General features: G+C 41.7%; 1 protein-coding gene across 1 annotated transcript in view; it reads right to left on the bottom strand.

Annotated features, from left to right (window-relative positions):
- Positions 1–23,749, bottom strand: part of ADAMTSL1 (ADAMTS like 1) — an 878,428-nt gene that overhangs the window by 170,006 nt on the left and 684,673 nt on the right. Inside the window, exons 15-16 of the mRNA XM_047098171.1 lie at positions 9,992–10,293; positions 2,982–3,111 (exon numbers count right to left, since the gene is read on the bottom strand). Of these exons, the coding sequence (XP_046954127.1) occupies positions 2,982–3,111; positions 9,992–10,293 (432 nt within the window). The remainder of the gene's footprint in view (positions 1–2,981; positions 3,112–9,991; positions 10,294–23,749) is intronic.

Below are 23,749 nucleotides of genomic sequence, written 5' to 3'. Positions count from 1 at the left end.
GCTTCTGATACCAGCCCTGCCATCCACACAGAGTAAGTCAGGAGAAGGTATATTTAATCTCAGAAAGATGCCCAGAGGGGACGCACCCTCTAGGCCTTTGGCATTTTCTGTGTGATAACTCTGACCACACATAAGAGGAAAAAGTGGCTCTCTGATCTATGTATTAGGACTGACAGCTGCCTGGGAAAGCCACTTGTCCTAACTGGTGGCCACCTCTCAGACGTGAACCCAGTGACCAAGACTGGAAACGTCATTTCTGCATGTCCCATAAAAAATGCTATGGTGCTCTGAACACACGGACATCAGCACAGACCAAGAGCCCAAAAGACAATGCATAGGAACTTGGGGCCCATTAGAGGACACCCTAAAATGTGCAGGGAACACTGATCTGTACACGAAAAGAATTGTGAATTAAAGATTTAAATTATTCGACGGAACAGGTTATTGGGAAAACAGTGTACTATTATGTCCCTACCAAATCCATTTCTCTTCTATGTACACCTTACACCTAGTTTCCGAATGAGAGATTGTTTCCCCTCTGATGTCACACTGAAATAGCTCACAGGAAATGCACCTCCATACATGACTCACTTTTAAGATGAAAATCTGCTTTGGCTCTTTAACACGAGATGAAGAGTGGTATCAGGCCACTGTATGTCAGCCCTCTCTTGTTGTTTTAATTAGCATCAGTCTACAAATACTCAGCTCTGGACGGTCGGCCCAAGGAACCCCTGGCTGTGCCCTGTAAGAGAGGCCTTGCCTGTCAGTCTGATAATTGGCTGGTGGGAGATTAAAGCACCAAGTTTATCTGGAGCAAATGCAATAAAGTTAAGCCTAACAAGGGTCCTTGTCTTGGAGTCAATATAAAGGTCGTAGAGTAAATTAAGCCTATCTAATTTAACTATGTTCAGTACTTTGAGGATGGGAAGTAACACCTTGTGTCTTCTTCCTTCTGCTGCCCAGGAAGGGTCGGATTTAGTGGCTGCAAATCCCACAAGATCTTTAGCTGGTCCCGGGTGCTGACTTCTCAGCATTGCCTCAGCTCATCACAGCATTTGGATGTCATTACCACACTGGAATGTGGTTAGACACTTAGGCTTGTTTTTAAAGTGATGGTAAGTAAGCGGAACAGAAATGACATCAATTAGCAGCACACAGCGGTAGCGGTCCAGTGTGTCTGCCTATAGACTAACGAAGACTCGTGGGATATTTGAGAAGGATGTGGTCACCTCAGATCATCTCCTACCGCCTGTTCATTTTGCATATACAGAAACAGAAAGGGCAGACATCTTGCCCCACGTCACATGGCTGGTGGGTGACAAAGCTAGGGTGAGAACCTCTGGACCTCCTAGCCAAGGTCCTTACAGGCCGTCCAGGCCCAACCCACTCTGCTTGTTCTTGGGAGAACGCAGTCAGACGGAAGAGGTTTGTACCCCCTTGCCCATGCACTTAGGTCTGCCCAACTGGAAAACTGCGAGGTTAGGTGGGAGATGAGGGACCAGGTCAAACAGGGACAGAAAAGAGGTTTCTTGGGATTCTACGCACTAGATCTAGCCTTTTCTGGGTCTGGCCCTCGATTCTATTTTTCTGGCTGCTGTTCTCCTGGGTGGAGTGCTACTCCAAGTAGTGGCTGACTGCTTTGCCGGTTGCCATGGAGATGGTGGTACCATAGGCCCTCCTTATTTCTGCATCGGGAGGGGGAAGCGAGCCCACCATCCAGATCGATATATGAAACACCTTGGGGCGCCTGGGTGGCTCAGTCCGTTAAGTGTCCGACTTCAGCTCAGGTCTCAATCTCGCGGTTCATGGGTTCGAGCCCCGCGGCCGGCTCTGTGCTGACAGCTCGGAGCCTGGAGCCTGCTTCGGATTCTGTGTCTCCCTCTCTCTCTGTCCCTCCCCTGCTCACACTGTGTCTCTTTGTCTCTCAAGAATAAACATTAATTTTTTTAAAAAAAATTTAAAAAAGGTAACCTGAAAAAAATATACATGGAACACTTCTGGTGACCAGCAGAAGTGTCACTATCAGCTTGTGTCCTGATTTGGCCTGTAATTTGTACCCTTTAAGTTCCTAAGAAAGGCATTTTGTTGACTGAGAAATAAGACAAGCTGCCTCAGCAAATTATCGTCCATGCCTAAAGGCAACGCCCTGCTTCTTCCATGTTACTTTGCAGAAACAGAAGAGATACCGTTCAGAAACGGCATTCCCCTTCCTATGTAGGATATGACCTTATCTCATAACATTCTTCATCCCATCAGTACACTTGAAAGTCTGGCTTTGGTTCTTTAACCATCTCCCTTTGAAACCAGAATCACCGATGAGATGGCTTAGCTTCTACAGAGATTTGTTCCAGAGAAGTATCTGCAGGCAAGTCTTTCAAGACACCATAAAATTGTGTGGACTGGAGCAGTGATTGGATTGATTAACTAAGGCTCAAGGTCGGGTAAAAACGAGACCCAGGCAGGACCAAAAAATGAAATGCTCTAATTGATTTTATGCATGTGGAATGACACACATACACTCCAGAGCACGCTATAATGAATCTGCATGCTGTGTGCATGCGGATTTCACAGCGGATCAATTATACCACCCAGCCACCCTGCAGTCCACAAGCCAATCTGTTACTATGCCGTGAAGGCTTGGGATACCAGCTAAAAGTGGCCGAGACCCTGAAGACTGCGGTCCTTCAAGTTCCTTTAGGAGATAGCACGACAGCACGTGCACAGCCACGCACGCCACGGGGCTCATTTCAGCGTACGGAGCTTTCTGGACCCTGAGCATGACCATTGGGCTGGAATTCCAAAGCCCTGGTTTCAATTAAACTTAAGTGGATTTGACTAAAAGTTTGAACTGATGCTAATTGGTTTTCAAAACACTGGGTTTTGAACAAGAAGCGTTCTGGTCTTGCGCTGTGGACAGATGCACCCTACCCTGAACACGCTCCTGGGAAGCAAGGGCAGGCCCCGCGCCCCTCGCCCCTTACCTGGCCGGGCAGGGATCCAAACTGCAAGATTTGAGGAGCCGGGGGGGTCGGCGGCTGGTCACGCACAGGTTCTCATCAGCAGGCTCCCGCGTCTGTTTGTTCAGGCAGCTCACCACAGCCTCCTGGACACCTGCGTACAAATCACACTGTCAGGCCAGAGTGGGCGTGTGTGGGGTGATGAAGTGTAGACAAGGCAGCTGGTGGGAGGCCTCTGTGATTGGTAGGACTCTGGCTGCGTGTCGGAGAACGCAGCTTACAGCCCAGGACTGCCCATCTTGTCAGGCATCGCTCGATCGGGGAGAAAGTACTCTTGAGTTTGAACCTCTGTAAATGTGACCCTTGAGGAGGGCAACTTCCCTCATGGGAGAGCTGGCCACCAGTCCTGATGAAATGCTTTAAAACAACGCCACCAAAGCCATAGAGCTGCCAAAGTGGGAGTGTGATAATTTAATGCAGAAGGAGGGCAGGGTGACAAAAAAAAAAATGTCCCCAAGACCTTCACACGTTATATTTTAATCAACAGGCGACTGTTGTATTTGGAAGGGAGGCCAAGAGCTGCGTTTTAATAGCCAATATTCTGCAGACTGCTGTTCTCCGGGGGCCTGGCCTTGAGGACTCCAATCTTTGCTGGTTTCCTTTTGATTCTAGTTCATGTCTTTAGTGACCTGGGCCGCTTTGGATGTTGGAACAAAAGCAAGCGAACGAGGTACACAATGACTATACCCATGAAACACAATCTTTTCTACATGCATGGGAAATACTGCTCCCACAGACACTTGCGTGTCTCTGACACGAGTTTGAGCAGTGGCTGGTGCAGAGTTATTGGCAGGTCTTCTGAGGTGGTATGCAGGACCCCTTATGGAGACCTTAATGGAGCAAGGAAACATTTAGGTGGGTATGGTAATGACCAGACATTTCATGCAGGTGCCCACGGTCATAGTAAGAGTCAAAATCCACAGGTGGGACATTACTAGTCGGGTGCCAATGCTAAGAGCTTGACATGCACCACGCAATTCTCCCAACTCCATGAGGTAAGTGCTATTTTTATCCCATTTTACAGATAAGGACACTGAGGCTTAGAAAGGCGAAGAGACTTGCTAAGGTCATGTAGTTGATAAGCAGTGAGGCAATGCCTTAGCACTGGAGCTTTTAATGACAGGACTAACATTTAAAAATACTAAAAGGCTGCTTCTATCTGCTAGAGATCTTCGGGAATAACCTAGACATTTGTCTGGGATCACTTCAGTAGAGGGCAGGGTAAGGAAGAGGCCAGATGAGACATTCTCCATACTCTGCTTTCAGTCATACATAGCTGTGTATAAAAAGATACATACAGCTTAATATATCTATGTGTAGTTAAATATTTGTATATGATTTTGGCAGAGTACATGACAACCTATATAGTTTTGTATATAAATACACAAACATTTTCTTGTTCTTATTTTCTGTCTTGCTTTATCAAAAGTACCCAATATATACAACTGCCCTAATCAGTTATTAGTCCTGCTCCTTCCCTCGTGCCATCTATCCCATATTTCTCCAAGTAGTTATTACTTCAATCAACAGGCTGTTTCCTTTTTTTTTTTTTAAGGTTTATTTATTTTTGAGAGAGAGAGAGAGGCAGAGTGGAGTAGGGGAGGGGCAGAGGGGGAGACAGAATCCGAAGCAGGCTCCAGGCTCCGAGCTGTCAGCACAGAGCCCGATATGGGGTTCGAACCCATGAACTGCGAGATCATGACCTGAGCCGATGTCAGACGTTTAACTGACTGAGTCACCCAGTTGCCCCAACAGGCCAAAGTTTCCTAAGGTGATGTTATACGGACTGAGGTCACTCAGAAAGACTGCCATTTAACAAGTGACATTTTGGGGTGCCTGGTGTCTCAGCTGGTTAAATGTCTGACTCTTGATTTCAGCTCAGGTCATGATCTCACGGTCAAGAGACTGAGCCCTGCTTCAGGCTCTGTGCTGGTGTGGAGCCTGCTTAAGATTCTCTCTCTTTCTCTCTCTCTGACCTTCCCCAACTTGCACTCTTTCTCTCTAAAAGAAGATGACATTTTATTTATTTATTTTTTACAGTTTATTCATTTATTTTGAGAGAGACAGAGATAGCATGAGTGGGGGAGGGACAGAGAGAGAGGGAGAGAGAAAACCCTAAGCAGGCTCCCTTCTGCCAGCCTAGAGCCTGACACAGGGCTCGAACCCACGAAACTGTGAGCCACTTAACCGGCTGAGCCACCCAGGCTCCCAGAAAGTGACATTTTAAAGCCAGAATTGGAAGCACCTTTCCCAGAAGTCTGACAAATTAAACCTTTTCAAAAATCACAGTATTTACTTTGAGCACATGCATGTAAATTTTCTATTTCTTAAGCTTTTTGTGAGCTTTAAAATTTAAATATATCATGGTCAGTTCAGGCTGGAGCATTTGCAATTTCTACTAGAGATTCAAGCTATCCCACCAGATTCCATAATGCTGGCTCCAGGGTGTTGCTCTCTTGGTTGCCGCTGGGATGAGCCATTTGAAATTCATGGTATGACAATGTAGCAAAACATTTCACAAGAAACGGTTGAAATCATCACTGATACTTCCCCCTGGGAGAGTCCAGCATTAAGGTAATGACGACAAACTGCTGGATGAAGCTAAGTCTTCTATACAGAATCTAGACCTGGGGTTATCTTAGAAATTAGGCTTTCAGGGGTGCCTGGGTGGCTCAGTCGGTTAAACGTCTGACTTCGGCTCAGGTCATGATCTCGCGGTCCTTGAGTTCAAGCCCCATGTCGGGCTCTGTGCTGACAGATCAGAGCCCGGCACCTGCTTCAGATTCTGTGTCTCCCTCTTTCTCTGCCCTTCCCCTGCTCACACTGTCTCTGTCTCTCAAAAATAAATAAACGTTAAAAAAAAAGAAAAAAAAAGAAATTAGGCTTTCAATTCATGTGGGTACCTGTTAATATTCAAGAGATTCTAAACGTCACTCTAAAATACATTTTCGCTTTTTCCGGCTACTGAATACTTTATGGAATTGAGTCGATGACATCAGCAGGAAGTGACCCCAGGTCCTACCACTTCCCCCAGTTGGAAGGGCTTTAGGTGTGGAGCTGTGTGGATGGTGGGCTCTGTTTCTCCTTCACGAACTCCTAGTTTATACCACTGAAGTCCTTCTATCACTGCAAAGAACAAGGGTCTCAAGGGCTAACAGTTCTAAAAGGACGTCAGTATTGTCCTCTTAGATATGCGTGTGGAACACAAATTTTCATTACCCCAAACCAATAAACCTTAGCTCCAGATAAGTATCACCTGGGAGGTGGTTAAGTGCTGAGATTAAGCAGCATTCCTGAGTTACCAAATTCGAATCTAACTTATCATAAAACGAAACAAGAGGCCTCAGCGGCACTGTGTTAAATGTCCCTAGCCATAGGGGCCATTTACTGGCATTCTTAGGTGGGGCCTTGGGTGCTGAGGGAAACTAAGGACAGAGCTCTGTCATTTTAAGGAGTATCTGGGACCAGCCCTGTGGTCAACACACAATACATTTTTGTGGTGTGATGCAGGAAATGCCTCAAGGGCAGGGCATTGTGAGCACAGTGCTGTGTAGGCCAAGGGGAGGTGGGAGAGGGCCGCCTGGGGGAAGGCACATGGAGGGAGGGAGCTGCCCTGGAATGGGGAGCGTGGGAAGTCACAGGAGGGAGGGCATGTGAAAACCTCACCTGTGAGGTCACAGCATACTTGGCCCAGCGGAGTTGGCCAAGATGTGAGAAGTTGGCTCAACAAATGTGTGCTCTTTCCTAATAGGCTAATATATGCACTTAGAAGGACATTTTGAACCAACACAGAACACATGTTTCAGCACACAACTTCACGATTCTGAGTTTTCCTTTCTTGACAGAAACAAAGGAGAGAGGACTCGTAAGGAAGGGGAGTGGCAGGTATAAGACTTCACCTTTCATTCTTGCCCAAGTAAATTTCAAGTTTTCCCTCAGCTAGGTTTTAACGTTGATTTTACCGTCTAGGAGTTCAATGTAATAAAGCTGTTCAGGTTCAAAGCCACTCTCCTTGACCACACCTATTAGTTCACATGTGGGAAATTAAAATATAACAAGGAGATGATAGTGGGACGCAGGACACATATCTGAACAGGTTAGGCTAACTTTCAATCTTCCAGAAAATGGGATTTTCAGTGTTCATATCTCCCAGAAGAGCATAATTGTTACGTGATCTTTGATGACAGCTTGGGGAAACACAGCCACCAACCATAGCCTAAATTACTAACTAGTTCCTTCTGGCTGCTACCTCTGCTAGGTGAAAGGTTCCTTCTGTATCTATCCAGTTTTAGCTCTTGAGATAGGGAAGACAATAAAATACACTGACCAGCCTTATAACCCAAAATTGATTTAAAAGTTACCTGTTAATCCTGCACATTTTTGGTAGGCTTCAGCAAGAATGATTAAAAATATATATAACCTTGTGGGTTATATTTCGGTGAAAGATCAAAGTAGCACAATGTTACTGCCAAGCACTGACTTCAAAATATACATGTCCCATATAGTGAAATGATTTTTTAGTGCATATGGGCATCATATGGACCATATAACCCAACCATATTTTCACCACTTTGGAATTTTCAACTCTACCATTTTAGGTGTAAATATATTACCTTGGCACAGTTACATAAGTGTAGGTAAGCGTGCACAGTTGTTGACAGTTAAAGACATAAGACATTTCAGTAACTTTACCCTGCCTTGGCTATAAAGGATGCACAATTTATGTTATACAAAGACGCTCTGTTCCTACAGGCAGAGATCAATTGTATATCAAACCCCCAAATCTTATTTCCAAATCAGTATCTTCTGAAAACATTTGAAATTAAAACCACTCCACATGCTCTCTACACTTTGAGTTTTATACCACTGGTTGATCAGCAGAATGGTTAGATAAAGGTATCTGGTTATTTATTATTCCATTACTGCATCTATTTTTTCCATCTGCTCATAAAGTTCCAGGCTTGACTTGTAACTGAGAACCAGAACTGAGAGACCATAAGTAAAAAAAAAATTTCCAAAGCAAATTCATTTTAGACTAGGGATAACGATGGTTCCTTTCAGGTGATGATGGAAATTGGGGATAAACACACCCCTTCTGAACTCTTGAGTCACTTGTTATATGGAAAGAAGCAGTTGTGCCTATGGGTTGTGGTCTTTCCACCTGACTTCTCAGCTCCTGCTGGGGCTCAGAGATCACTGAGGCTTATTTAACACTTCTCCCTTGGTAGGCATAGAAGAAAAGATGCCCTCAATGTGTGTGGAGAAGAACACAAGGACAGAGATTAGCTGCATTCCAGGAAATTCTTCCAGAATCAGAAGGAAGATTTTAGGTTTTAAAATAACAGGGCCCTCCATTAAGACACTTAACAATTTCAGTTTGAAACTGGAAGACTTGGAAACAAACAAGAACCTCAAGCTCAACACTATTAAATGCTTGCTAAAAGATCTGATGGAGAAAATGGATTCTTTGCTAGTATGTACTTGTTCCACTAGTATTCCTTTTCAACTGCATGTGAACATTTTGGGCACAAGTACTTGTACATTCATTCTCACTAACGATAAGACGCCTTTTTAAAAGGGTTTCCAAAATGCCATGGTTTAGAAGCCAGTTTTGGAAAATAATTTTATTAAAAAAATTTTTTTAAATGTTTGTTTATTTTTGAGACAATGCGAGAGACAGAGTGCAAGCAGCAGAGGGGCAGACAGAGGGAGACACCGAATCTGAAGCGGGCTCCAGGCTCTGAGCTGTCAGCCCAGAGCCCGACGCGGGGCTAGAACTCATGAACCGTGAGATCATGACCTGAGCTGAAGTCGGACGCTTAACCGACTGAGCCACTCAGGTGCCCCTGGAAAATAATTTTAATACTTTTTTATACCGGTTGAGAAACTTTGCTAGCAATACAGAACCATAGGTGCCAAAGGGGGTTACTGCTAGCCACTGAGAGAAATTTGGCAAGGAAATTAGACAGTATTTTCCTCACCTCTCAAAATCTCTCTTGGGAGCCGACATGGGAGACAGTGGCTTTATGGATCTAATGTATGTTCTATTGTGTAAGAAAGATCATAAACTTGAAGAATTTCATTGGTGGTTTAACTGCCCTCCTCTTCCCTCACAACACCATCTATAACACCTGAAATAAAGAATCACTGAACCTGTTGTTATGGCTATGAAATATCCCTAAGAGAATCAGGTCAATATACATGGAAGCATGTAATGTTAGTTAAATGATAATCGTAAGGGGGAAAGCTTCAGGAATTCTCTAAGTGCTTAAAGCAGTGAGGTATGCTGGAAAGACTTTGGACAGGGAAATAAATAATTAGCAGGCCTAATCCCAGCTGTCACTCACTAGCTGTGTGATTGCAAGTGAACCCAGCTTCTTCGGACCTTCATTTTCTCATCTGCAAAATGGCGGTGGGGTCAGACTTTAAAGTCCTTTCCTGTTCCAGGTAAGCACACTGTTATGTGCCCTTTATACATCCTTTTCCCTTTGTAAAGAGGTACTGCTTTGGAAAATCTGCTGAGTAAAGCGAGGGGGGCGGGGGCTCTAACCTATTCTGGGGAAGAGTAGAATGTTTTGTCATCTTGGGCCTTGGTCCATACCACATGCACTAAAGCAAGGACATAGATAAATAAAACTGAATGTTGAGAGCATTGCCAGGTTAGTGTCAACTGTGTTTCTCAGTCAGATACCCTAGGATATATTGCAAAACATCAGAACGACAACTGAAAGTAAAAGCATGAGTTGTGTTGGCCACTCACAGCCGACAGTCTGAGCGCCACTCAAGCCCAAAGAGAAATACATCTGTGTTTCATTCAGTATGCTTTCCATTTAGGATGGCTTCCTCCCCTCCTCCCCCTGCTTATCATTCCTGGACTAGAGGCGGTCATGTGACACAGTCTCCTGCAGGGAGAGAAGATAAAGAAAAAAGACAAGATGATGGTGGGGATGTGAGCCAGAGTCCCCCCTTCTTACCTCCTCCACAGGACTCGGAGCACTTGGTGAAGCCCTCATACTCCCAGTCATACAGCTCGTCGAAATCCTGCAGGCCACCGAACAGGCCATCTGTCTCTTCTGGGTTAAACTCAGGAGCTTCCCCGTTGCATGGTCCTGCATAACAGGCACGCTGGGATGCTGGCTTGGGCCCCTCACATTCATCAACAGGCAGGTCAGCCACGGACTGGGAGAAAGACAGGAGCACCTGGCACCTCACCATTCGCACCTGGGTCCCCACACCACAGGTAACCGTGCAGGCTGACCAGGCTTCCGGGATGAACCTGCAGTCAGCAAGCAAACAAGAGGACAGCATGAAGAGCCCCAGGCAGGAGACCCTGGGGGTTGTGGAGGGCTGCATCCCACCTGCCGCCCCTGCCCAGCGCCGTTCGGGGCTCTGCTACCCTGTCCTGTGATGGGTGCTTCGGTCTAGTTCATGAGCTCATTTGCCACGGGTTTCTGGATTGGTTTTTTTGTAAGTGTCATATGAACTCCCAGCTGTAAGACATTCCAACCACAGACCACCTGCTTTCTCCCTGCTTTGCACCCACAGCGGTAGCTCTTCAGAGCAGGAATTGGTGGTTTCTTCACTCTCTCTAAATCCCAGCACTTGTGCCTTCTGAAAGATGCTGGCTATTCTTATAGTAGACTAATACGGATCCTAAAACTATCACAAAATAAGCCCTTGGCGATATTTAAGGAGGTGGGTTTTTTTTTTTTGTTTTTGTTTTTTTTAAGTCTGGATCTCATATTCTGTAACTTTCTTTGCTTTTCTGCTCAATGTGCGTCCCAAGATTTATTTATATATAGAAAGAGGTTCTTTTTTTGTAAGTTTCCAAGAATGGAGCAAAGTCTTGTTCCTCACACATTCTTTGAATTAGTCTGGACTACAATTCTTTTTATATCATAGTGAAAAGCCGTGCTACAAATTTAAATCCACAGACATGTCACAGTAAACGAGAGATCCTGAATTCACACAAGTTTGTGGGACGGCAGCCTCCCTGCCCCCACCCCCTGAGAGAAACCACACTAGTGAGAATTTGGTTTTTCTCTGAGTTTCTCTACAATGTAGGACAACATCAAATTCCAAAAAAAAGACTTTCCCTCCCACTAATCAACAATGGCCCATAACGGCAATGACCTTGAGAAGGACCTAGGGAAAAAAGCCCAGAAGGAACCACTAACGTTTTCAGAAAGTTAGTATAATAATCTGGAAAAAGAACTTTGGAATAAATATTTTTTTATTTTTCCAGGATCCTACTGCTTTTTCACAGAGAGTCGTGCTGAGGAGGCATGCAAACCTGGTCCCCTAACTTTGACTTTGGCAGGAGACGAAAGAACTGATAAGAAGGTTATAGCATTAAATCCTAGTGAGTGCAAATGGTTCCTATCTAGTTTAGGGAAATAGAAATTCTAGCAGGAAACCAGTCCAAGTTTTCAAATTGGAAGGATCAGAACCAAAATGTTTCTTGGGACTGAGCCTGAGCTGTGCATGGAGCTGGCCAGGAGAACCAGACTCCCCTGACCCCCAGCAGCTCATGGTGTCTGAGCCACGGAAGAGCTTAGGAGAGAATGAAGGTCACATACAACCTTGTCAGAAAGGTGGATGAGGGAGAAAGACCCACTCAGAATTATTCCCAAGAAGTTCTCATCACAATGTCACCTCCCTCTCTTATTTTTGAATTCTTGATCCGTCTTCTGGCACCTAGAGAACATGAGGGAAAAGCAGTATCCTAAAAAATTAGAAAGTCTCCTTTTCTTTGAGTAATGATACCTGTAGGAGCTTTTTAAGACTGTAAAACCCCAAATCACAGTCAAAATAATTTTAACCCTCTTATTACACATATATCTGTCTGGCTCTTGGAACAAAAGTGACAACAAATACACAAACATTGAATGTTACAAGCCAGGTGCAGACATGAAGGAAAACACACACTGAACTATTTTGTTTATAAGGAAAACCCAAAAGCAAATGAAAAGCCCTCCAACTCTGACAATGGTGTGTGAATAATGCTTCCTATTTAATAATGTGCTGAATTTTATTGTCAAATAAGAAAGATGACACGATCGCAAAAAGAACTGTACCCTATTAGCTTTTCCTATGCATTAAGAGTTATTGTTCTGTTACCTATAACATCTTCAGAGACCATTACAAGACAACAAGGATCAGCTAGCTTTTTCTGGAAGGGGCCAGATAGAAAATAGTTTAGATTTTGTGGGCCATGTTTGTGGGTCTTTGTTATTGCAACTACTCAACTCTGTCAACATGCTGCGAAAGCAGCCAGAGACAATATGGAAGCAGATGGGTGTGGCTGTGTTCCAATAAAACTATATTTACAAAAACTAGAGGGAGGGTGGTAGCAGAAAGGTCTGAATTTGGACTGTGGGCTGTAGTTTCCCAACTCCTGCGATAGGACCTTAAGTGGAGATAAACCAAACACACCAAGATTCATAAATAATCTTCCAACTTGTTTTGAGTCTTAGTTCCTATCTTTTCCACATATATGAGTTTATAAGAATGACGAGCAGTTAAATCGATTTATGTTTTATCCTCCAAAATGAGACCCAGATGAAACCTAGAATATAGGTGATGCGCAAACCAAACCCTTAGCTCTCCTTGCCTATAACGTGAATCGCTTTGTGTTTGGTCTCATTCCAGGACCAGGAAGATAGACGACAAGCACACAAAGTAGAAAGGGTGCATTACTGGAACCTCATGAACTCATTGCAATGTTTGAACCTTGTTTATTTTGAAGCAGCATCCAAATGAAAATAAATGTGTGTGTGCGTGTGTGTGTGTGTGTGTGTGTGTGTGCGTGTGTGTGTGTGGGCATGGGCATATGAGCGGGCGTTTGTCTGTATTTGGTTTTCTGGGCCTTTAGGGTTAACAGCAAAAACAATAAACATCCATTTTATGTCTCCCAAGTGAGAGTCTTATCAAATGTCAAATAGCCTTTCTGGCTAATCTCCCAACCCACTACCCTTAGGTCTTCATCAAGTTCACACCAATTAAAAACGATTTGGCTTTTAAGCGGTGCTGTCTTCTGGCAGTCATCTCAATTTCTCTCGTGCACACACTGTGTGATATAATATATTCTCTCTTGCTGAAGGCAGGAGATTATATTTCAAAAGAAAAATATCTAATAGAGCGAATGGCCAAGTGAATAGAACTGGTTTTCATTTGAAACTTTCCCCCACATTCCTAGATCTCCCAATGCTGTGTTTACTATCTTGAGCTTTCTGGCCACAAGTGGGAAGAAGCAAGGTCGGTGAGAGGGCAGGCAACTGAAGTAGGAGGTCTAAATGTAAGGTTGAGGACACCTGGTCTGAATAGTACTTGCTTAGCTAGAATCCTTCAAGTGGGACCTTTAAAATGCAGTCAATAGGTGTTTTTTTTTAAATCATTTTTAATGGTTTTAATTTCAAATGTTCAATAAAAAATTACTATTGAAGTTTAATTAGGGTCCTTTGAAAGTTCTTTTTGTTAGCAGCACTGTTGCAGAATGGCTAGATGCTTGAGTTCTTTCAAAGATGGGCTCGAACTTCAGGGAATACCGATAGGATTTCGGCATTTAGTCTTCCCTGCTTTGGGAAATTCAAAATGAAACCTGGTAAATAGAGGATTTCTGCTTCTGTCTGGTTCTCAGTTTGCAAGACTAATTGTTGATATAGCTAACAAAAAGCTTATCCTTTAATGAGAGTTATTACCATAGTACCTTTTAGGAAACAGAAAACCGCGATAATCAAGTGCACCTGTAAAATCCCAAGGTGGTTCAGTTTCTATGTGGCTATTCTGATGTCAGAGCATGCACTAAAAGAATAAAAACAATCACTTGATTAATATAGTGCTAAACAGAAACTGTTCAGTCTTGGTTAACTAATCTTGTGTTAACTAATCACTGCAGAGCTTAGCCAGAGTTAAGCTCTAGTTTTATGCACACGTGGTTGATAACTTTTTTTTTTTAAGTAGGCTCTATGCCCAGTGTGGGGCTTGAACTCACAACTCCAAGATCAAGAGTCACATGCTCTACTCACTGAGCCAGCCAGCACCTCTGAGATTTCTAACTTTATCTTTTCTCCTCTTAGTTTCCTCTCCTTTCTCATATACAGTCATCTAAAAAACAAATCATCAGCATTGTACAAAATAAGAATGGCTTCATAGGGGTGTTATTGTAATGCTACTACTAGCCTCACTTCATTCTCTAGTTTCAAAATGCAAACTGAAACTTGCAGAAAATCACATGAAAAATACTTAATTTTGGTTTAGTTTTCCAGCTTATTAAATTTCAGCCAGACGTCTGATGGGCTTTGTGGATTTCTTTTCCCTCTTTCTTTTGCTGTATGTTTGTGTATGAGAGTGATGGCATTTAGGGGGAGGAGAGAGGAGGGAATGAACTGAATGGTGTAGGAAAAATTATAGACAACTTTAACACAGACCCAGGAGGTGACTGGGTGTCCTGTCAAGTGCATCCTTCCAAGCTATGGCAATCTTTCATTGCTATTTTACCACTCTACCAGTTAGAGAAAACGGATGATGAGAATGATTCTTGCCCACAGAATTGCAGATTAATTGCACCTAGTGGAATGCAATTGATTGTTGTCCTGTGAGCAGACCCATTTTACGTCTATTTGTACATTCACTCTAGCCTCTTATTTACCTAAATACATATAATTCTTTGAAATTTCCCTTGAATTGGTTGTAACATCTTCCTGGTTCCCTCACTAATTAATGAGGTAAACAAAAGCTTGAACAGATGTTCATTTTATATATGCATGAGAATCATGGTTTTTTCCCTTTCTAAAATTTTATCATTTAACTAGTGGCCACAGATGGATCTGGAAAATAGGATACTGGAAAAATAAAATACTGTATAAGTAATTCTAGCCCAAATTAATCGGAGTCTTTTATATAAGTATATCATTTAGGGACAAAAAAAGTCCCCAAACTTTATTGGTAATGATGCTGTTATTCCATAATGCCTCATCTATTTTTAATGAAATCTTCTTTATTCTTTTTCTTTAGTTTTGAAAAGTTGGTTCTTCTCCTGGTTCTGAGCAACTCTTGCAACATTAATGGAGTGAAACCTTTAGGAGAAGGTGTAGTTTCCTGGACCAAAGCTAGGCATTTTGGCATCCGAAGAGCCATTTAGAAACACAAGCAAAAGAAATTGCTTTTGGGTGGGACAGAAACTTGGAAAATGAAACATTTTCTTTCATCTGTCTCAATTTTACATGAGATCAAAAGACCTCATGTAAACTTTTTAGTTATTTAGTGTCTCTCAAGAAATTAAAAGATTTTTTTCAAAACCATCCAAAATAGGGAAACAAACAAAAACCTTTGGAATGCTACAAAGGGAGGGTGACTCTCCCTTTAGGGATTTTGGAATTAATTGTAAAACCCACAATTCCAAGACAACCTTAAAGTGATTCTTTAAAAATATAGGGAGAGCAATAAAGTTCTGGGAGAATACTTATCCAAAATATGCCTCTCCATTCACTTAGAACCACACCTAAATCATTCCAAATAAATAACAATCTAACATTGTGAAAGATCTTTAGTCAAGGATACTTGACCTGAATATGGAATTATGAAAATATTTCTCAACTGCTTTTGTTAGCTTACAACTCTCTGGAGTTGCAAATAATTCATGCTAGTTATGCAACTCATATTAAAGTCTCCAAGCACAATTTCTCAAAGGTGTCCAGGACACCATTCCACAAAACATCTGATAGCACCACTTATTTTCATAATGTTCCTCTAATTCTTAAGCATCATACCTGGGTTGTGACAGGTTTTCATCACTATAAGGCACTTCAGTAGCATAACCAAGTATAGACCGATCCCAGAGATTTAAATAACAAAACAAAATGAGAATTTTTAATCAGCCACCAATATGCCTATCTGAAAAAAAAAAAATTCTGTGACTGCCCTGTCTGATGCCACTAAGCAGTAACAAGTAAATAAATAAATACAAAGGAAGGACCCAATTTCAAACAGACTAAGGCAGTACTGGGAGAGCTATATTTAGTGGAATTTTCCAAGAAGCAGACTTGATTTTCTCATGATAATGATGCCCTTTTGGGTTCTTTGAGAGGCAGCTGGCCTCCGCACAAACGCCTCAATGACTTTCTTGCAGAAATGCTCAGCACTAGAAGTGGGAGAAGAAAGCCTGACTGCATCGAAGGGCACACTCTCCTTTGAAAGAGACTTTTTATACTAGAAGGAAATGCTGGGGGTATCAGAGTTCCAATGAGTCAGGGCCTAACGGGCTCTCTCCAGGCCCACAACCTCATACTCAAAGACTCTGTTAAAGCTGGCTTGCAGTTCTGACCTATCTTTCTCGATATGGTTCCAGACAAGATATGAGGAAGAGTCTTACTAACGGATGGATCTTGTTGACCATCAGGAGTTTGTTCTACTTTAATAGTAAGAGAAAAGCCAGCAGAAAGACAGGTAATAATCAGTTTCTGAGAATACGGGCCCTACAGTGTTGGCTCTTCCCAACAAATGCATCCTCAACTACCTTCTTCCCAGTGGCCCCCAAGGCAGTTGACCATGCCTTCTTTCTTGAGTGACTTTATCCTCTTGACTTGCATGACAGCAAACGCTTGGCTTTCTTTTCTTTTCTGGTCAGTTCCTTCTGTCTCCTTTTTAGGTCCTCCTCTCCTTAAACTCTAAGCACTTAGTGCCTTGGAGCTCAGTTTGGTGATGTGTTTGGTGATTCTTGGTTTCACACACCACCAGCATGTGAGCAACTTCTAAGTATTTAGAAGTATTTCATCTCTATTCTAAGTATTTTGAAGTATATCATCTCTATTCTAGACTTTTTTTTTCGGAGCTTTATACCCAATTTCTTTTTTTGGTAAGTTTTGGGCTAGGGAGCCATTTGACTCTTTGAAAGGAGTAAACATTAATTTAATATAATTAATCTATTTATCAAAAAATTATATAGTGCTTCTTATGTGCCAGACACTGCTCCAAGTGCTTTATGAATAAAAGCTGTTAAATCCTAATGACAACCAGATAAGAACTATTACTAGCTTCATTTAGTAATTAATACATGGGTGATGAAATTGAAGTATAAGTCATTCACACAGCCAGTAGGTTGTATGCTCGTAACCACCGTTCATTGCTCTCTCTCCCAATTGACATTTTTACTTTGATATTTCAAAAGCATCTCCAACCTAAAATGTCCAAAATGGAACTCCTGATTTCCCTCTTCAGTATCTTATTCCTCTCCCAGTGTCTCCTCTGTCACAGCACATGATTCTACTGGCCATCCAAATGCTCAAGGACATTTAGGAGTTGTTCCTGACCCCTCACTTTCCCCGACTCCTCTCTTCCAAATGATTCCCCAAGTCTATCAATTCTCGCTCAAAAATGTATCTGAAATTCCTTTACTTCTCTCCATCATCACTACAGCCACCTTGATAAAACAACAACAACAACAACAACAACAACAACAATAGCTAATGTTTACTGATGTTTTTTAAGCCCTTCATATATATTAACTCATTATAATATTGTTAGGAGATGGATACTGTCAGGAATGTTCTGAAATGGGCAAAAGAGATCACTGGTCCTTTCAGTGGAATGCTGACATTGTCTAACAGACTTTCGGGGTGGCAGGCTGTCTAATTAACTCTATAGAAGTGTAAGTCTTTGTTTGTCTTTGGCCAGACACAAGTTTCCTTGTAGAGGGCTGGTGATGATACAAATGTTTCCAGTCCATAGTGATGGAAATTTTTTTTTTTTTCTGTTCATATAAGTGCCAAGGATTACTGTCTGGTAGAAAATAGACACTTTTCTATATCCAGTTCTGGTATGAATAAGTTTTAACATCTTACTGGTTCTCTTGATAATTCATGAATTCAGTACAAATTCTGGCATGTGCTCATTTTGTATTTATATGGGTCATAGTTTTTCCTTTTTGAAAATTATATTTTGACAGTACTCTTTTCATCCCAAATTCTAGATGATAAAGTTGAGGCACAGAGATTTTGAATGCCATACTGCTAAATAAATGTCAGATTCAAATCATGGCAGTTGACTCCAGAATCCATGTGTCACCATATTGAATGTCAGGTGACCGCATAAGCCATGATCACTGAAGCCACTACCTTTCTGCTGGACCACCACAACAGCCACTGATATGTTTTCTTTCTCTGTTAGACCTTACTAAGCCATTCTTCACCTTGTAGTTGTAAAGCTTTTAATTTTTTCCCAGAATACCAGAAGAAAAGCCAAACTCCTTGTCAAGGTTACATTATGCCATTCTCCATCTTCATTTCCTGCTCTTTCCCCCCTGGTTACTAGCCTCCAGCCACACTAGTCTTCCTTCTCTTCCTTAAATGTGTGTAATTCTTTCCTGACTCAAGGTTTTGGCAGGTGCGTCACCCCCATGGATGACTCTCCTTCTTTCTCTCAGTTTGTAATAACTCCCACTCATCCTTCAGGACTCAATTGACATGTGTCTTCTCAGAGAAGACTTCCTTGAACCCCACACCTGCTGGAGCTCCTGTTAGACTCTCTTAGATCACCTCTTCATTTACCCATAGCAGTTACCAGCCTCTGAAAATCAAGTGTGAATCTTTATGTAATAACTATGTCCATCACTAGATCAAACTTCTGTGAAGTCAGAACTTCATGTAATAGATGCTCAGTAAATATATATGTTTATAATGAGTAAATGGACAGGTAAATAGAATGGTGAGTGTTGACATTATGAGTGACTTGGTTTGTTCTTGGGTCCAAAGACTGAAAGCAAGCTAAAGAGGCAACAGTCTTGAAACTCAGAGAAATTAAATCATACCTCTTAGTTCCGGGTATCGGCATAAGAAAACAAAAATTTTTTCCTGTTGTAGGAGTTTCTTTCAGTCTTTTTAAAAAAGCTATTGTGCCCAAATTTAGTAGTGGGCTTCTTCATTTTATATTTCTTATGGCTGTACTCAAGGCAGTAGATGCTGGCCTCATTTCATCTTGATGGGATATTAGGTTATCATGTAGCTTGAGGAATGTTTAAATTCTGTGTGTATCACACTTCCATTTAATCTCAATAAAAATACTCTTTTATAGAAGAAAAGGATTTTGGGGCAGCTTTGAGCCAGAGGCTGCCTTCAGTGATTTATACATAGCTCTGATCTCACACTGCCTTATCATACAAGCAGCTACTCCAGTAAAGGGTCTGAAGCATTTTGGAGTTGTTCTTACGTTAGGGGAACCCAGAGAGAGCTCCTATTTTTCTGTCCACTTTTTAAAACTTAGTATACACAGTGTTTTGGGAAAAAAGAAAAGATAGGCCACTAACTGTATGTAGCAGATTCAAATGGAGCCAAATCACTCTGTTCACAAATAAAACGTGAGGATACATTTGTTTCAGACCATCTTTCTCTCCTATTGCTTTTCTGACTTGTGCACACAGAACGTTAATTTAAAAGTTGGGTTTTCCTTGAGGCCAGTCTGATTATTTAAAAAGCCATGTCCCAGGGACTAATATGCCATTATAGCTTACAATGCTATTAGTGCATTTTCAGTTCTCAACTTAATACCAGAATGGAGTTTTTAATGCATATCATTTCCCCTGATTTTGATACAAATCTAAAATATTGTAAACTCAGAATACTTTCCATGACCATTTTTTTTCCTTCATATGGAGTAAAATTGGTTTATTTTGCAATTTTGTAAAGGTTTCTTTCCTTTAATTCAACAAGTTTGGCAACGCTTTCCAATGAAAAGTTCAGTTCATTAAAAATGACCTTAATGGACGTAACATATATTGGTGGTGACAGGGTCCATACTTTATTTTGGCACACACGGATCCCATTAATTTGTCTTTGTCACTCTCTAGGGCTCAGCTGAGCAATAGTTCAGACTTAGCTTTCTGAAAGTAGCTACAGAATGAGCAATAAGTAGAGATGTTGGGAGGGGCTGACAAATTTAGAACTTCTTGGTTTGCAGTAAAGGCTTTTCTAATGACTACATAAAAATGGCTCTGTCTGCTCTGTTGAATTTGTTATTGATTTTTCTGTCTCAGTGCACATTGGGAACAATCTATGGGGATCAACTGTATTTAACCCAGGGTTGAAAGAGGATGCTTTTCCACCCAAGCATTTTCTAAACTTTCCTTATTAATTTTTGCAACTCCCCGTAGGTCCCTTTTTTATTCAAATAAAGGTAACTAAGCTTTGTCCCTCAGAATAAATTCTGGGCTAGATTCTAAGTGTGATGCTTACAAGTAAATCTTCAAAAAGCCTCAGAAGTATAGAAGTATATCCTCAGAGGCAGGATGGTGATGTTAACTGGGAAATGACTGGCTGAATTTTGGGTCAAATTGTACTTCTCTCTCACATACCAGTAGATACGACACCTGCCTCAATTTCTCCAGTTGTAAATAGGTGATTATTATACATTTTTATTCCATTAAAAGTTCCCTGGGAAGATGAATAATTCTGGAAGTGGCCCAATCACAACCCCGGTTAACATGTAGAGAGATCTTCCTGCAAACCAGGTACTTCACATGTACTAACTCAAAGATACAGGTGCTGTTATCATGCTCATTTCACAAATGAGGAAATTGCAGCCAAAGAGTTAAGGGACTTGCCCAGGTCCCCTGTTGCTAGTGGTGGATCCAAGATGAACACCCAGCCAATCTGTCCCTGGAGCCCACACTTTTCACCACTGCTGGTGCACACTGCTGCCCTGCATGGAGGTATGATCAATAACTAAACTGCTTTTTCCTTTGATCTCAGCAGGGCTACATCCTTGTTTGGGCACACAAACACACAGACTTACCCCTCACCAACTCACATAGTTGGCAGCATTATATACCTGAAAAATTTTTTAATTTTTTAAAAATGTTTTTATTTATTTTTGAAGGAGAGAGAGAGAGAGAGAGACAGAGCATGAGCAGGGGAGGAGCAGAGAGAGAGGGAGACACAGAATTCGAAGCAGGCTCCAGGCTCTGAATTCTCAGCACAGAGCCCATGCGGGACCCGAACCCACAAACTGTGAGATCATGACCTAAGCCCAAGTTGGACACTCAACCAACTGAGCCACCCACGCGCCCCACATACCTGAACATTTTTAAATTTTAGGAAATTACCTATGGTTTCTGCAGCTTTTCTCAAAGTATAGGTAAGAATCGCTCAAGTACGTATACTGATACAACATATATGATCATTGGCTATAATCCTTTCTCAAGCACTAGTTTTGGAGTGAAAGTCAGATTCAAATAGGTTCTATCACAATCTGCCAAACATCAGTTCATACCAACATCCCCCAAACCCTTTCCCTGTATATTACATTTTCCTCTCATTTATGTTGTTTGTGAATTACCATGTACTAGCTTAACTATTCTAATATTTTAACTCAGAGGAATGCACAGTAGCGGAGAGAATTTAGGAATTCAATAAATAATTCTCCCACATTTCTTTTTAAATCAATAATACTATCACACTGTGCATACTCAGACATCATATTACATTTCTTAAATACAGCTAGCTCATTTGTTCAATCTGTGGATAAGTGACCAATACTCAGCACTTTGGACATAATCCTATCATTCCTATGGTAAGAATGCACTCAAGGTTCTTTGAGGGCAAGGACTATCAGGCTTATTTTTACAGTATTTGCAACTGGCACGGGGCACGGCACAGAGCAGGTGACTTATGAGCAAACTTAGCTTCTTTCATCAGGAGATGTGAACAATTTAGCAGGTCTGCTGACTCTCCATAGGCATCTAAAATATACATTCAGAGAACTTCTATTAAGCATGCAGTTGCAGAGAATATAATGGAAGAGAATGATTTAGGTAGATGGGAAGGAGGCCAGAAAGGAAGGAGTTGAAAGTGAGTGAGGTCATGACCATTGAGAGGTAAGGGCTGATTCAGTCTGGCCAGCATGGGCTTTTGCTCTGCTATGTGCCAATTCTCAAAATTAAATGCTTTTGTGCTTTTTTTTTAATCCTGTAATTCTCATGCTTGAACAGCCCTTATGTTGGTGTAATGATCTACAAATAGTGTCTAAATTTCTTGATCTTAGATGATGTCACTTTTGATTCTTAAGAAATATATCTGTTTTTATATATATACAAGATATTCCTTTTATTTTCTGTGGCCTGAGATTCATGAAGAGAATATAATTCAGGCACCTTGTATTGAGGATATAAACAGCCAAACTATCTGGACCCATTACTGATGTTTGATTCCCTGAATATTCTTTGGGGGAAAATATAAAAACACATGTCACACAATTAACATTTCTAGCCACTTTTTTTAAAATGTGAATTCACATTCTTCACCACTGAGTTAAGACATCCACATTCTCAGACAACTAACTTGCTGGATATAAATACGGACTAATGTAAACATATGCTTAAATATTATATATTTAAATACTATTTCCAACAAGGTAAACAAGGCATTTAATGACTACAGGATCACCATGGAGACTCTTATTGGCTTTTCCTTCTGTATCTAATTCCTTGTGGGTTCTGTTCACACAGATGCATGACAGGAATTTCCCTTTGCTTCTTATTGAATCAGCCCCATCACTAAGCTGATGCCATCTGGCATCCAGATATTACTGCTGCCTTTGGCCTGCCTGCTTTCCTTTTTCTTCTTCCTTTTTTTAAATGGCTTACACCAAGATTATTTATGGCAATACGTTTAAGACCTGACTATTGTGCTGAAGCACAAAAATGTTTTCTTAACCATGAACTAAAGTTGTTAACTGGAAATCTGATGAGATAACTCAAGATTTTTTAAGGGCAAGCACAATCAAGGCATAGAGGACCACCCAATCCTACTTTTGAGAGGACGGCACCATTAAGGCTCTCCGCCTGGTATGTGCCAACATTTGAAGGATGGATGGCTGGTTCCAATGGCCTTCTTGGTCACTTAGGGTCCAAAGTAATCGCCTGTCTCCTATTTCTCGCTCAAAGCCATCCAAGCAGAACTCCTGGCAACTGAAATAAATCTGGGAGGAAACTGGCTTCCCTAGGTACCCAATTAGTCCTCCCTCCCTCCTTCTTTCTGGGATGATTTGATTCAGAGACCAGAAAGTCTAAAAAGAGAGACTCAGAGCCTCTGAAGCATCTAGCCATACCTTTACGCCTGCCTCCCTTAATAGATTACACTTTGCAGGGCACTGAGTGGCCTGTTAATGGCCTGAAGGAGTTAAGGAAATGAACAATTTCCTTCCTGTTTCAAGTTAGATCAGGCTTGTTAAGAAGGCCAGCTGATTAACTTCCTGTACAGCAACAGTAGACATGCAGCCTTTACATGTCCTAGAGGACACCATAGTATCATTTTTGTTCAAGAAATTAAGCTGTCAAAGTGGTCGTTATGCGTACTTGGCTTGAGGTGGTTGTCATGTTTCTGCATATAACTCAACAAAGACTGAAAGTAAGTTAAAGATAGGAGATGGGAAACCAGGTCAGTAATTTATTTAGCTACTACCTGATTAATGAACACAATTATACTACCATAGTGTAGTTCTGATCCCTCACCAAATAAAAGTACAATATGGAGGGCTTAAAAAATACCTAGAAGGCTATCCCCACATATTTGTCCGTGGAAGCAACCAGCTGGGCTCAATCTGGCATTTAAATCCTAGACAAACCAAAAAACAGACTCTTAATTATAGAGAACAAACCCATGGTTACCAGAGGGGAGGGAGGTGGGTGGGTGAGGGGTGAACAGGTGATGGGGATTGAGGAGGGCACTTTTGATGAGCACGGG

The sequence above is a fragment of the Lynx rufus genome, unplaced genomic scaffold, assembly GCF_022079265.1.
Source record: "Lynx rufus isolate CCGP_SWC_20201006 ecotype Redwood Valley unplaced genomic scaffold, mLynRuf1.p SCAF_10, whole genome shotgun sequence".
Lineage (NCBI taxonomy): Eukaryota > Metazoa > Chordata > Mammalia > Carnivora > Felidae > Lynx > Lynx rufus.
This window is presented reverse-complemented; position numbering and strand designations above follow the sequence as displayed.